The 16,080-nt window shown below is 46.1% G+C and overlaps 2 protein-coding genes across 3 annotated transcripts in view; both read right to left on the bottom strand.

Annotated features, from left to right (window-relative positions):
* LOC120919550 (beta-1,4 N-acetylgalactosaminyltransferase 2-like) overlaps positions 1-10,722 on the bottom strand; it is a 73,897-nt gene extending 63,175 nt beyond the window's left edge. The window contains exon 1 of one of the 2 annotated variants that reach the window (XM_040331756.1): positions 10,464-10,722. In XM_040331756.1, the coding sequence (XP_040187690.1) occupies positions 10,464-10,630 (167 nt within the window). In that variant the 5' untranslated portion in view covers positions 10,631-10,722. The remainder of the gene's footprint in view (positions 1-10,463) is intronic. The other variant, XM_040331755.1, reaches the window with a different exon arrangement.
* Positions 1-16,080, bottom strand: part of PHB (prohibitin) — a 657,015-nt gene that overhangs the window by 337,225 nt on the left and 303,710 nt on the right. The window lies entirely within an intron of this gene.

Below are 16,080 nucleotides of genomic sequence, written 5' to 3'. Positions count from 1 at the left end.
GAATATGCAAATGAGCAAGATACGCCGATTCAGAAATGTACGTGCGCCCGGCGGATTTTTTTGCGTCGTTTACGTATGGCTTTTTCCGGCGTAAGGTTACTCCTGCTATATGAGGCGTATCCAATGTTAAGTATGGACGTCGGGACAGCATCGAATTTTGCGTCGTTAACGTCGTTTGCGAAAGTCGTTCGCAAACAGGGCTTTGCGTAAATTACATTCACGTCGAAAGCATTGACTATTTGCGACGTGATTAGGAGCATGCGCACTGGGATACATTCACGGACGGCGCATGCGCCGTTCGTTAGAGACGTCATTTACGTGGGGTCATGTTTTATTTACATAAAACACGCCCACCTCTTCAAAATTTGAATTCGGCGCGCTTACGCCGGCAGATTTACGCTACGCCACCATAACTTAGGGCGCAGGTTCTTTGTGAATCCAGCCCCTGCCTCACTAAGTTATGGCGGCGTAGCGTATCTGAGATACGCTACGCCCGCACAAAGTTACGGCGGGCTATCTGAATCTAGCCCAGTATGTTTAGAGGTTCTGCGTAATTTTCTAGCAAAAAATTATGATATTTAATTTAATTTAATTTAATTTAATTTAATGTAGGAGAGAAGTGTCAGAATTGACCTGGGTGGAAAGCGGTTAATTGCCATAAGTAAGTAATATACAAATAATAATTATTATATATATTTTTTTTTTTAAGGCAATTTACTATATTTTCAAAAACTGTACTCAAACAGGTGGCTTAACAGGCAAATTACTGAAGTTTGACCACTTCCCGACGGCCGTCATTTGACGTCCGCCTCTTTCCGCGTTCCCCGCGCGCGCTCCCGAGCGCGCAGCGGAGAACTTCTGTGCTGGCCGTGTCCCTTGGACACAGCCAATCACAGATCGCCGTGAACGGCCAATCGGAGTGGCCGTTTGCTAGGCGATCTGTGCGGCCAATGAGAGATGATCTCATATGTTTACATATGAGATCATTTCTCATTGCCGGCTCTCACAGACAGCGGTGCTGTCAGGGAGAGAGGAGACCGATCTTTGTCTCTTGTACATAGAGACACAGATCGGTCACCTCCCCCAGTAACCCCCCTTCCCCCACAGTTAGAAAACTAAGCAGTATACACATATAACCCCTTCCTCACCCCCTAGTGTTAACCCCTTCCCTGCCAGTCACATGTATACAGTAATTAGTGCATTCTTATAGCACTGATTGCAGTATAAATGTGAATGGTGCCAAAAATGTGTCAAAAGTGTCCGACGTGTCCGCCACAATGTCGCAGTCGCAATAAAAATCGCAGATCGCCGCCATTACTAGTAAAAAAAAAATAATAAAAAAAAATTATTCTGTCCCTTATTTTGTAGGCGCTATAACTTTTGCGCAAACCAGTCGCTTATTGCGATTTTTTTTTTTACAAAAAATTTGTAGAATACGTATCGGCCTAGACTAAGGATAAAAAAAAAAAAAATTGAGCTATTTATTATAGCAACAAGTAAAAAAATGTTTGTTTTTTTTCAAAATTGTTTTTGGGGGATATTTATTATAGCAAAAAGTAAAAAATATTGCATTTTTTTCAAAATTGTCGCTCTATTTTTGTTTATAGCGCAAAAAATAAAAACCTGCTGCTGCAGTTGTCCCCTCCACTGCAGCTCTTCCCTCCACTGATTTAGCAGTGGATGTGCTGTCCCATCCTGGCCATGTGCTCACAACCCCCCCCCCCCAGGCACCTTCAGCTGCAGGCCCAGATCCGGACAGTGCCTCCCTCTCCTCGGCTGAACACCCCCCCCCCCCCCCCCCCCCGTTCCGCGAGTCACAGGAGCGATCGGTCCCGTAGACGGGAGATGCGGTCACACTCCAGATCCTCGTCGCGCAGCTCTGGGCGGCACGGTCGGTACAGCAGAAGCCGTCGCCACAGATCCCCCAGGCGTCACAGCAGGTACTGCCGGAGATCCAGATCCTCCCGGTGGGGGTCACCATCCTCATCTGGTGGTTCCTCCAGGAGCCGATCGAGGGACCGCGAGGGCAGGCTTAGGTCTAGACAGGGTTCATCGAGGCGCTCCAGGCGGCCTTCTCACGCGGACCAGCCGTCCGGCGTGCCAGCATCCTCTGTGGCTCCCGTGGCCACGACGGTTTTGGTGGCTCCCTCTTCAGTTCCGGCTTTCCTTCCGCCCGTTCCCGCATCCGATTCTTCGGTGGTGTCAGCTGCCATACCTCCAGTGGTCCCTCCTCCTCCTCCATCTTCGGCAGTTAACGGTGAGTTTGACTTCGCAGGGATCTGGGGGGCCGGGGGTGGGGCGCATGCTTTGGTACCGGCTTTAAGGGCTTTATTGACGCAGCTGGAGCCCGGCTCCCAGGGGGTGGTTTCGCCTCCTTCGGGTAAACGGCCCCCGTCTCCGCCAAGGGCCGGTGTGCACAAGGAGGCCTTTTTCTGTGGGATTAGCCCGCTAGGGGCGCACGTTAGTGAAGACATCAAACAAAAGATATGGGAGAATAAGTACATAGATATATGGTCTTTGGTTTCAGCTGATCAGCACACCATTGATAGGGAGCGCAAGCCATATACTGACAAGTCATTCGAGCGTAGACCCCGGGTGGCCAGGACGATAGGTAACTGGCTGCAGGCTTTCGCTGTGCTGGGGGGTATTATGGGGGAAAAACACCCCGAACGCTGTTCGGAGCTCTTCGTTTATTTGGACTCAGTATACAATGCCTACAAGTCACATGGCGGCAGCGCCTGGTGGAAATATGACGAAGAGTTCAGAAGGCGCTTGGCGTTACAACCCGAGGTGGGATGGGGCTGCAAAGCGACGGATGTCTGGCTGCGGCTTATGATGGCGCAGAGACAGACTCCCTTTCTTGGCGGGGCCGCTGCCTCCTCAGCAAACCAGCAGGGCGCAGCGGCCACAAAGAGACCCGGAACGTGCTGGCTCTTTAACGAGGGTCATTGCAAGTTCTACGGCTTGTGCAAGTTTAAGCACGAGTGTTCCTCTTGCGGTGGTGCCCACGGAGCAGTTCGCTGCCCCCGCGGAGCAAAACCGGCGCAAAGGGTTGCAGGGCCTGTTGAAGGGAAAGACGCCGGTGAGCGTGGAAGAGATGCTCCCCTGGCTAGACCGTTACTCCAATAGATCCTAGGCAGAATTGTTGCGCATCGGTTTTTTGTATGGTTTTCTTATCCCCTTCATTCCCTCAGATTCACACCAACTGTCTGGCAATTTGATATCGGCTACTCTTTACCCGGATGCTCTGCGGAACAAGGTTAGTAAGGAGGTCAATTTGGGTCGCATTGAGGGTCCATTTTTATCCCCGCCGTTTCCTAATCTGAGGGTTTCTCCCTTGGGAGTGGTACCCAAGAAGGAGAGCGGTAAGTTTCGGTTAATCCACCATTTATCTTATCCCAGGGGTTCATCGGTTAACGACGGCATCTCTAAAGAGGAGGCGTCTGTTTCCTATGTCTCCTTTGATAAGGCTGTATTGTTGGTCCGACGGGCTGGCATAGGTGCCCTGATGGCTAAAACTGACATTGAATCTGCTTTCAGGTTGCTGCCGGTGCACCCGGATTGTTATTACCTTCTGGGTTGCTGCGTGGATGGCCTCTTCTATTATGACACTTGTTTGCCTGTGGGCTGTTCCATATCGTGCCACTACTTCGAAATGTTCAGTTCATTTTTGGAATGGGTGGTGCGATGTGCAACGGGTTGTAGATCCATCATTCACTATCTGCATGACTTCCTGATAGTTGCCCCGGCCGAATCCTCTCAGTGTCGTTTTCTACTTGACTCTTTCTGTGCTTTGATGAGCCGGTTTGGGGTTCCGCTTTCCGCTGAAAAAACGGAGGGCCCTTTCTGGGCATTGAAATCGATTCCCTCGAGATGGTCTTTAGGTTACCGGCGGACAAGCTCGAGAAGCTATTGGGTTTGATTAACGGGTTTTGCACGGTTGAAAAAGTTACTCTGCGCCAATTGCAGTCGCTGTTGGGCCTCCTCGTCTTTGCATGCCGTATCATGCCAATGGGTCGGGTTTTTTCGCGTCGGCTGTCTCTGGCCACCAGGGGTGCCAAGAGGCCGGAGCATCGCATACGACTGACTTCTTCACTAAGAGCGGACCTGTCAGTGTGGCGGCGTTTTTTGGGCACATACAACGGGTGCACGTGCTTCCTGTCGGACGAAGTAGGCAATCAGGAATTGTCTCTTTTCACCGATGCGGCTGGTTCGGTTGGGTACGGCGCTATTCTCGGGTCAAGTTGGAGCGCAGAGTCGTGGCCTTTAGAGTGGCAGGAGCAGGGTTTATGTCGCAACCTGACTCTCCTTGAGCTTTTTCCCATCGTGGTGGCGGTTGAACTTTGGGGGGAGCAGCTCAGGGACAAGAAGGTCTGCTTCTGGACCGACAATAGCAGTGTAGTGCATTGCATCAATGGTCTGTCTTCCTCTTCGCTGCCGGTTTTGGCCCTGCTCCGTCACCTGGTACTCAGGTGTCTGGAATATAATATCTGGTTCAGGTCTCGTCATGTTCCCGGTGTAGATAACGTTATCGCTGACTTACTGTCTCGTTTTCGTTTCCAGGAGTTTCGGAATGTTTGCCCGGGGGCGGATCAGGACGGTCTGCCTTGCCCGAGATCCCTGTGGACCCTGGTGTCGGGAATTTGATGCCCCTCATTGCTGCTTCGGTGACTCCGGCTACCTGGTCCAATCATGGTAAGGCATGGAATGCCTGGTCGGGGGTGGCGGGTGACAGGGACGTGGCTTCCTGTGGGAGGGTCCGTTTTCAGGTACGGTGGATTGTCTCTTGTGTTTGGAGCTTTCTGGATGTTCCGCTGCGGTGGCTCAACGCCGCATGGGGGGAGTTGGTTCAAGGATAAAAAAAAAAAAAAAAAATTTCACCTAAAGCTTCGCGGTTGACAGGATTGCACAAAACATTTCAGTGTCTTGCAAGCTTTAAAGGGTTGGCGGAAGGTGCACGGGAAAAGGGACGGTAGGCGTCCAATTTCCTTTGCCTTGCTGAATTCTCTTGTCGGGGCAACGTTTACGGTATGTTCCTCTCCTTACGAGGGGCTCCTTTTTCTACGGCGTTTTGCTTGGCTTTTTTCGGAGCGTTACGGGTAAGCGAACTGGTGGCGTCCTCGGCTACTGGTCCCGGGGCCTTTTTAGGGATGACGTCCTACTGTCTAACGGGGTGGTACAAGTCCGGGGAGAAAGTCCAAAACAGACCAGCTTGGGAAAGGTTCTTGGCTACGCCTTGGGGCGGTGGGGGGAACGCTCTGTCCAGTTGCCATGGTAACGGAGTTCCTGAAGGTGAGTCCTGTTGGGAAAAAGTTTTTGGTGCATGCTTCTGGGGCCCCCCCTTACGCGGACCAGTTCAGTGCGGTTTTCAAACGCTGCCTTGTGGCTGCGGGGTTTTCAGCGAGCACACATTCGTTCAGAATTGGCGCGGCTACGGAAGCGGCGAGGGCCGGATTGGCGATGGGTGACATTCAAAGAATTGGTAGGTGGAAGTCGGGGTGCTATGCAGGCTATGTTCGCCCGGAATTGTTGTTATAATGTTTTTTCCCATTTTTCAGGTCCTAGTGCGCCGTTGGTGCACATTCTGGGCCATTCTTATATCCATCGGGCCGCGCAGAGGGCCATTTGTCGGCCGGGCGGCAGGTCCCTGGGATTTCCGGTGCAGGTTCATTGGAGAGGTATTGGGGGTCTCCCCTGGTCGCGGATACTGATGGAAGCAATTCAAATTGGCGGCGTGTCTCGGACGCCGGTGGTGTTGGTTATCCATGCAGGGGGGAACGACATTCGTTCCCTGCGGGTTCCGGAAATCATTACCCTGATGAGAATGGATTTGGAACGGATGGTTTTTCTTTTTTCAGAAATGATGTTGGTCTGGTCTGAAATTATCCCTCGGGTCACCTGGCAGGAGGATAGGGATGCGGCAGCAATTGAGAGGGCTCGTAGGACAATTAACGCACGCATGTCCCGGTACGTCAGGGCCAGATCAGGGGTAGTGGTGAGGCACAGGCAGCTGGAAGGGGACAACAGGCGGCTCATGGGTCAGGATGGAGTCCATCTTAACGATATCGGGCTTGATATCTTTTTGTCTGGTCTTCAGGACGGCATAGAACAGGCCCTTTATATTTTGGGTGGGGGTCGGAGCCCAGTTTGAGGGGCTGTGCTCCTCCTGTGGCGGTAATAATAATAAAGGAAAAGGGGGAAGGCTTTTATGCCCGTCGGTTTAGGCCGGCGGCTGGCTGGTTGCTTCCCCCCCCCTTGGTAATTTACCATAAGATGGTATTAAGGTTAAACAGATGTTGTTTATGTTTTAACAAATAAAGCTGTGGCCGACCCCTACGTCCATTCAAGGATAATATGTGTGGAGTTTTTATTTATGGAAAGGGGGGAGACTAGGACATAGATATGGGTAAGTGGTTGGTTCAGGTAGTCTGGTGGGCACCGGCCCAAGTAGGGCTAGGTGCCACGGACTGCCTGAGGTAATGGGACAGTCCAGGAAAGGGTTAAATGTGTCTCTCCCCTTTAGTTCCCCCCCTTCCTCCCTCCCTCCCTCTGGGAGGGTGGGTTTTACAAGGCAGACAGGACCAATTAAACAAGAACGAGGGGGTGGGTTTTGGGGAGCATGTGACCAAGGCTTTAAAGGGGGATTTCCCTCCCACCTTCTTCCTCTTACCTGCAGCAGCCCCCAGCAAGTGAGATTCCCGCCCTCCCTCCCCTGGTTTTTCCCGTTTTATCCAATAGCTTAGGTGGTTTAAAAAAAAAAAAAAAACACAAAAAAACAAAGGAAATAAAGGGATATATATTGTTAAAAAAAAAAAAAAAAAAAAAAATATGGAAATGTGCGAGTAACAAATGTTACGGTGGTGTTATGACGGTGGTTATCCCGTACGGTTTACGTTTTATGGCTTTGGTTTTACAGGCCTTGTTATCGTGTTTAAGTGAGATATTTATTATTAAGTCACAGCTGGCGGTAATAATAATAAAGGAAAAGGGGGAAGGCTTTTATGCCCGTCGGTTTAGGCCGGCGGCTGGCTGGTTGCTTCCCCCCCCCCTTGGTAATTTACCATAAGATGGTATTAAGGTTAAACAGATGTTGTTTATGTTTTAACAAATAAAGCTGTGGCCGACCCCTACGTCCATTCAAGGATAATATGTGTGGAGTTTTTATTTATGGAAAGGGGGGAGACTAGGACATAGATATGGGTAAGTGGTTGGTTCAGGTAGTCCACGGTGCACTTAAACATTCACCAGAATGGTGTGTGAGTTTCAGAGAAAGCCTCCACCTCATAAGAATGGCCGCTTACTAGGTCCTTATGACCTCCTATAACGAATGGCCTTTTTTCACTTGTGGCTATATACCCAGCCAGGGCCTTTGTTCATCCAGGGGGATCACACTGCCAAACATTCGCCACTCAGGAAGGGCCCGATCACATAAGAACCCCAAAAAGAAAAAAGGCTTCCATAGTGTAAAATATTTTTACGTTTTTAAAACACGCATGAAATGGCCAGCTCGATTTAGCAGCCAGTGATGTCAGCACGTCGCTCCTCCCTACATGTTTCATCACAAAATGACGTCATCCTGGGGCACGGGCGGTGTACTGACTCAATGCAATATATAAATACAGATAGCAACCACACCTCGTTCTGAGCTTAGGGCAGTCACCATCATCATTACTCCATTTTGAAAAAGGGTAATACCCACACATAAGAGAAATATATAAATATTCAATAACTAATTGCACTGTTCGATAAAACCCCCAAATTTGACAATGGGTGGTCACACTCAGCACAACAACAGATTAACCATAATACCACCCAAATGTCTCTATAAAAAGTAAAAATACATTTAGCGTTATGATACACAATCATAGCATGTCTACCACAGAGTGGCCCATATATTCTGGGCGCCTGAATTCCAGTGGCTGGGGTTTTTTTTTTTAAGCACTTGATTAGAGTCATAGGCTCTAAAAAGCTTCAAAATAGGGTGGACTCGGAGCGCAGAGCATTGCGCTCCGAGCCCACCCAGGTGTGTTACAAAAGCAAATGAATATTCGCTTTTCTAACAATGAATCGCCTCCCTGCCAATCCGGAAACCCGGGTCTGTTACCCGTTTCCCGATCCCTGATCCCCTGCCCGGTGTGCCTGCTGATCCCCGACGTTGTGTGCCCACCGATCCCCGATGCTGTGTGCCCACGGATCCCCGCCGCTGAAGGGGTAAGTGCCAGTGGACCGGCAGACAGCGGGGGGGTGTTGTTTTCTGCCCCTAATAAAAAAAACACCAGCCGTCACTGGTCTACCAATTAGTAAAAAATTATCCCACAGGAATCCAAATTGACTAAGTTTAATATTGATCATCAAAGCAGCCATTCAACATGATTTAAAACATTGCAGTAAGCAAGCGGCTCAAGTTGTCCACTGCATGTTTGACCAATAATGGGATAGGACTTTGGCTACCTACCCCCCCCCCCCAAATGTGGGGTCTCTGTGACCCCAGGTCGCCGAGCTATGACCCTCGAAGCTGAAACTTTTTTGGGGGAGGGTTGTTATTTTTTTATGTTTATAGCAGGTGAGGCTTTGTCTCACCTGCCTCCCCTAACTGCACATCCCTGGTAAAGTATAGGTATGGTATAGTCTCGGCACAGGTGACAGGTAGATAGTGATGGTTCAGATGCCGTAAAGCAGTGGTCTCAAAGTACCGGCCCGCGGGCCATTTGCGGCCCGCGGACCAGTTATAAATGGCCCGCAGGCAGGGTGGAATCGCCATCCGGTGGTGAGACGTTGGTATTACAAGTTATTACCACCAGATGTGCGCTGGCGCCATCTGGTGGTGGCCGTTGGTATTACAAGTTAAGCATTACAAGTTAAACAGCAATTCTAATGTCATTTTACACTATTTTCACTGCCATATTCTTCCCTCTAATTAGAACCCCCAAACATTATATATATTTTTTATCCTAACACCCTAGAGAATAAAATAGCGATCGTTGCAATACTTTCTGTTACGCCGTATTTGCTCAGCGGTCTTACAAGCGCACTTTTTTGGGAAAAAATTACACTTTTTTTAATTAAAAAATAAGACAACAGTAAAGTTATCCCCATTTTTTTTAATATTATGAAAGATAATGTTACGCCGAGTAAATTGATACCCAACATGTCACGCTTCAAAATTGTGTCCGCTTGTGGAATGCCGACAAACTTTTTTACCCTTTAAAATCTTCATAGGCGACGTTTAAAAAAATCTACAGGTTGCATGTTTTAAGTTACAGAGGAGCTAGAATTATTGCTCTCACTCTACCAATCGCAGCGATACCTCACATGTGTGGTTTGAACACTGTTTACATATGCAGGCGCTGCTCACGTATGTGTTTGCTTCTGCGCGCAAGCTCGTCGGGACGGGGTGCGTTTTCTGGCGCCTAACTTTTTTAGCTGGCTCCTAGATTCCAAGCAAATTTGTCAAACCCTGACTTACACCAGTGCTGGTGGTAATAATGCGCTCGCTGACACCAGTGCTGGTGGTAATAATGCGCTCGCTGACACCAGTGCTGGGGGTATATAATGTGTTCGCTGACACCAGTACTGTTGTTTTTGAAGTTTGAAAGTTTGCATGCGGCCCCCCATGGCATATGAAAACTTGTCTTGTGGCCCTCAGGTAATTTGAGTTTGAGACCCCTGCCGTAAAGGCTTAGTATAATGGGGTATTAAGTTGATATAGGTGTAGTCTAGGCTTGGAACAAGTGTGGTATAGAGTATGGGTGCAGTATGGATTGGGCACATTTGGTGTCCTGCTCTCAGTGGCTCAGTCCTGCAAGCATCATTAGCAATGGGTGAATAGCCAGTCCTGATGCTGTGGTGACCTCTCACTGTAGAAGGGGGCCCCCTCAGTCTCTCCCCAAAAGCCTCCAGACATCAGCGGTGGAAAGCAGAGGGTGAGCGAAGCTTCAGTCTCCCTGTTGCAAAGGTGCAAGTGCTGTGATGGGTGGGGTATATGTGTAGGGTAGTACAGTGTTGGGGCAGATGTGCAGGGGGTTACAGTGGTGAGGCAGATGAGCAGAGGTTACAGTGATCTGAGGTCTGAAGGTGCAGGAATTGGGGCTGATCTGAGGCATGAGAGTGCAGAATGTTAATTTCTCACTACTCAAGTAGTTTACAGCCTTAACTTTATAAAAAAAAAGCCTTTTCGTGATTGAGAGTGTGAAGTTGACATTTCTTTGTTATAAAATCGTCACGCTCAATTTCTTTGAAACCTTTTTTCGGCACACTGTGCTCAAAAGGTTGCCTACCCCTATGATAGACCAACACAAAGTGGCACATAATTGTGAAGTGGAAGGAAAATGATAAATGGTTTTCAAAGTCTAAATGAAAGATATTGTCTAGTACATTTTTGCTATTATATCTTTATCAACTTTTGACAACTGAGGTTTCTCTCTATCAATAAACATCTAAAGTGAGTTTGCAATAGAACTTACCTGACCAAGTTCTGAATAGATTGTGATTTTCTTGATTCATATGATGTTTTCAAAGTCAATTGGGAAGCCTTTTGGGTACAGTCTGTATACAGGAACCTTGCAAAGCACAACAACGTCATTATAATTGAAAACAGAAGAATCCATTTTAATACGGGAAAAAGTTGCATATTTTTCCAAATAGATCTTCTTGATTCTCTGTAAAGTGAGAGATGCAGACTCTAGTGCGATGTGTAGATATAAAGAGAAGAACAGCTACTGAAAATTGTAAGATGACCACACCTCGTGTACTTTAGACACATTGCAATCAGTGCCTTGGTGTTCTTGGATTGTAATTGAACAGCTAAGTTTATTTTTTTTCAGTAATCTCTCGGAATCGAATGCACAGACAGAGCAAAAAAAGTTTCACTTAGCTACTACACTTGCTTTAAAGCAACAAGTTCACTTAAGCCTCGTACAGACGACCGAGGAACTCGACGGGCAAAACACATCGTTTTCCTTGTCGAGTTCCTTGTTAGGCTGTCGAGGAACTCGACAAGCCAATTTTCTCCATTCCCGTCAAGGAAATAGAGAACATGCTCTCTTTTTGGCTCGTCGAGTTTCTCGACAGTTTCCTCGATGAAAATGTACACACGACCGGTTTCCTCGGCAAAAAAATATCTCCCAGCAAGTTTCTTGCTGGTTTTTGCCGAGAAACTCGGTCGTGTGTACGAGGCCTGAGAGTACACTTAAACTCAAAAATTAAAGATTTATTTTTGTTAGCGGAAGCATCTAGAAGTGTCAATTGTACCTATCCAGTATCCCTTTAATCTTGAATTTCTTTGCAATATACAGTGCCTTGCAAAAGTATTCACCCCCTTGGCTTTTTATCTATTTTGTTACATTACAGCCTTTAGTTCAATGTTTTTTTAATCTGAATTATATGTGATGGATCAGAACACAATAGTCTAAGTTGGTGAAGTAAAATTAGAAAAAATATGTACATAAAACTATTTCTCAGAAATATAAAACTGATAATTGCCATGTGCGTCACCCCCTTTATTATGAAACCCATAAAAAGCTCTGGAGCAACCAATTACCTTCAGACGTCACATAATTAGTGAAATGATGTCCACTTGTGTGCAATCTAAGTGTCACATGATCTGTCATTACATATATACACCTTTTTGAAAGGCCCCAGAGGCTGCAACACCTAAGCAAGAGGCACCACTAACCAAACACTGCCATGAGGACCAAGGAACTCTCCAAACAAGTAAGGGACAATGTTGGTGAGAAGTACAAGTCAGGGTTGGGTTATAAAAAAATATCCAAATCTTTGATGATCCCTAGGAGCACCATCAAATCTATCATAACCAAATGGAAAGAACATGGCACAACAGCAAACCCGCCAAGAGACGGCCGCACACCAAAACTCACGGACCAGGCAAGGAGGGCATTAATCAGAGAGGCAGCACAGAGACCCTGGAGGAGCTGCAGAGTTCCACAGCAGACACTGAAATATCTGTACATAGGACGACAATAAGCCATAAGCTCCAAAGAGTTGTGTTTTATGGCAGAGTGTCCAGAAGAAAGCCATGACTTTCAGCAAAAAACTAAACGTCACGTTTTGAGTTTGCGAAAAGGCACGTGGGAGACTCCCAAAATGTATGGAGGAAGGTGCTCTGGTCTGATGAGACTAAAATTTTACTTTTTGCCCATCAAAGAAAACGCTATGGGGGTGATTTACTAAAGACCTGCGCCTGTGGTGCAGTGGAGAAATTTGAGCAGTTGCACAAAAAACAGAACTCAAAACATTTATCAAATATTATGGTGCACTCACATGCACAAACCATATTTACTTGCGCAAACTTTCACTCCTGCCATTAGCAAGCGCAGCCAATGTAATCTTCTACATTTTTGTCTGAATACTATGAATAACTTTACTACAGTTTACCATCTTCTATTACCAGGCTAAAATGTATGTATATAATTTTGTTTAAATGCACAAATTCTGTCCAGAACATGTAGATCTGTCTTACAACTTATCAAGGTTTTTCACACCTTCTTTCAGCATACTCAACTGCACATGCGCATTGACAGACCACACCATTTCATCCTCGCCTGACATGTCACACACGTTTTAGCATTTGTGTTTTTGGGCGTGCATAACTGCTTCTACATTTTACACAACTATAAATACGTATATATATACACACTCGAAACTACTATTTTTAACTACTTCTACACAGTACCAGCAGTGCAGCCATACCACTCCCCCACACACTGTACAATCTGATTATTATTTCCCCATACACTGTTCAATGTTATTGGATAACGTCTGAATCCACTCATCTGCCTGAGCAGCTAGTATTCCTATAACAAAAGTTAGGTAAATAAAGTGAAGAATTTTTAATGCGCATGTGCGAATCAACAGGCAACACGTGAGAATTGTCATTGCGCATGCGCGCAGTTTCGCCCCATTTCCTATGTTATATAAGGGGGAATGTAGTTTGTGTACATTTGCCTAAAGTTAGGCCACCTTGCTGTGTGTATACTTTGTTATGCAGGCATAGATTTTATTATTGCTTTGAGTTTAGATTGTTTTAGTAACTATTCAAAATACATAGGAATCATGGTTACATCACTAATAAGAATTGTTTACTAAAAAAAATTCAGCCGTTACCTATTTTGACCTTAAATTTCTTATGTGATCATCAAGTGTAGCATGATCCACACAAGACAGAGCGGTATATATAGTATGTAGTTTGAGGGATGTGTGTTTAGACTAATGGGTTAATATATGACTACTTCTCTCCTTTGTCCCCTGCGATCTCCCCTTATCAGCTGTCCTGATTTGCTGCAAGACTGAGAGATCGCAGGGGACAAAGAAGAGAAGTAGTGATATATTAACCCTGGTATCTTTACAGAGTGGAAGACATACCATTGATGCGCCTGTTTTTTATATGTGTAAGGTGAGAGACTGGTGAAGGAGAGACACCATGGTTCAATAACACAATTAAAGAAACACTCTCATAAATAATCTGGAGATATTGGAGGATTCGTCCCATTAGTGATTAAAGGGTCACTAAAGGATTTTTTTTTTAGCTAAATAGCTTCCTTTACCTGCAGTCCTGGTTTCATGTCCACATTGTTCGTTTTTGATCTGATGTTGCTGTAATTCTTCTCTGTTCTGGACACTTCCTGGTTGTCTGTTTCCTGAGGACAACAGTACTGGGAGCTTCTCGTTTTGTTTTCCAAACCATCACTTCTCTATGGCTCTATACAGCACAGAGGCAGGATAACATGCAAAAACGAAACTGAAACTACAGGTACATTATATGATTGATTTTTATCTATTTTTAATCGTTTTTAAAAGGAATCAGTTAACCATTATGTCTCTATACCCTGTAAACAGTCATTTGAACAAAAACAATTCTTTCCTTTACAACTCCTTTAACCACTTAAGCCCCGGACCAATATGCAGCCTAAAGACCCAAGGTGTTTTTACAGTTCGGGACTGCGTCACTTTAACAGACAATTGCGCGGTCGTGCGACGTGGCTCCCAAACAAAATTGGCGTCCTTTTTTCCCCACAAATAGAGCTTTCTTTTGGTGGTATTTGATCACATCTGCGGTTTTTAGTTTTTGCGCTATAAACAAAAATAGAGCGACAATTTTGAAAAAAATGCAATATTTTTTACTTTTTGCTATAATAAATATCCCCCAAAAACATATATAAAAACATTTTTTTCCCTCAGTTTAGGCCGATACGTATTCTTCTACATATTTTTAGTAAAAAAAATCACAATAAGCGTTTATCGATTGGTTTGCGCAAAATTTATAGCGTTTACAAAATAGGGGATAGTTTTATTGCATTTTTATTAATTTTTTTTTTTTTACTACTAATGGCGGCGATCAGCAATTTTCTTCGTGACTGCGACATTATGGCGGACACTTCGGACAATTTTGACACATTTTTGGGACCATTGTCATTTTCACAGCAAAAAATGCATTTAAATTGCATTCTTTATTGTGAAAATGACAGTTGCAGTTTGGGAGTTAACCACAGGGGGCGCTGTAGGAGTTAGGGTGCACCTAGTATGTGTTTACAACTGTAGGGGGGTGTGGCTGTAGGAATGACGTCATCGATCGTGTCTTCCCTATAAAGGGAATGAGGCGATCGATGCGCCGACACAGTGAAGCACGGGGAAGCCGTGTTTACATACGGCTCTCCCCGTTCTTCAGCTCCGGGGAGCGATCGCGACGGAGCGGCTATAAACAAATAGCCGCGCCGTGGTCCCGGATCGCTCCCCGAGCGGACCCGACCTCCGCATGTAGCGGGGGGGGTCCCGATCGGACCCCCCACCCGCTAATAGGCGAGGACGTACATGTACGCCCATGTGCCTGTACGTGCCATATTGTGGACGTATATGTACATGCGGGGGTCGGGAACTGGTTAACCACTTGCTTACTGGGCACATATACCCCCCTCCTGCCCAGGTGAAATTTCAGCTTCCGGCACTGCGTCACTTTAACTAACAATTGCGCGGTCGTGCGACGTGGCTCCCAAACAAAATTGACGTCCTTTTTTCCCCACAAATAGAGCTTTCTTTTGGTGGTATTTGATCGCTGGTGCGGTTTTTATTTTTTGCGCTATAAACAAAAAAGAGCGACAATTTTGAAAAAAATACAATATTTTTTACTTGTTGCTATAATAAATATCCCAATTTAAAAAAAACACACATTTTGTTTCCTCAGTTTAGGCCGATACGTATTCTTCTACATATTTTTGGTTAAAAAAAAAAATCGCAATAAGCGACTGGTTTGCGCAAAAGTTATAGCGCCTACAAAATAGGGGACAGAATTATTATTTTTTATTATTATTTTTTTTTTACTAGAAATGGCGGCGATCTGCGATTTTTATTGGGACTGCGACGTTATGGCGGACACATCGGACACTTTTGACACATTTTTGGCGCCATTCACATTTATACTGCGATCAGTGCTATAAATGTGCACTGATTACAGTATAAATGTGACTGCCATTGAAGGGGTTAACACTAGGGGGTGAGAAAGGGGTTAAATGTGTAGCCTTGGAGTGTTCTAACTGTAGGGGGAGGGGGGGTGACTAGGGGGGGTGACCGATCTATGTCCCTATGTACAAAGGACACAGATCGGTCTCCTCTCCAGAGACAGCACCGCTGTCTCTGTGTTAAACGGCAATGAGAGATGATCTCATATGTTTACATATGAGATCATCTCTCATTGGCCGCACAGATCGCATCGCAAACAGCCACTCTGATTGGCCGTTCGCGGCGATCTGTAATTGGCTGTGTCCAAGGGACACGGCCAACACAGAGTTTCCCCGCTGCGCGCTCTGGAGCGCGCGCGGGGAACGCGCAAAGGGGCGGACGTCAATTGACATCTACTTGGATTTTGGGAACCGCGCTGTAGCCGTCCATTTGACTATAGCGCGGGTCCCAAGCGGTTAATTGGGGACGTTCATCAACTTGACTCTTATTCACATTTTTTACATATTGCATTATTGAACCATTCATATTGTGTACATTGGTACATTGATACATTGGTACATTGGTACACTCCTACACGTTTAGCACTATTTGCAGTTTTGCACCTTTGGA

This window comes from Rana temporaria, chromosome 12 (genome assembly GCF_905171775.1).
Source record: "Rana temporaria chromosome 12, aRanTem1.1, whole genome shotgun sequence".
NCBI lineage: Eukaryota > Metazoa > Chordata > Amphibia > Anura > Ranidae > Rana > Rana temporaria.
Note: the sequence above shows the minus strand (reverse complement) of the source record. Positions and strands in the feature narration are given on the sequence as shown.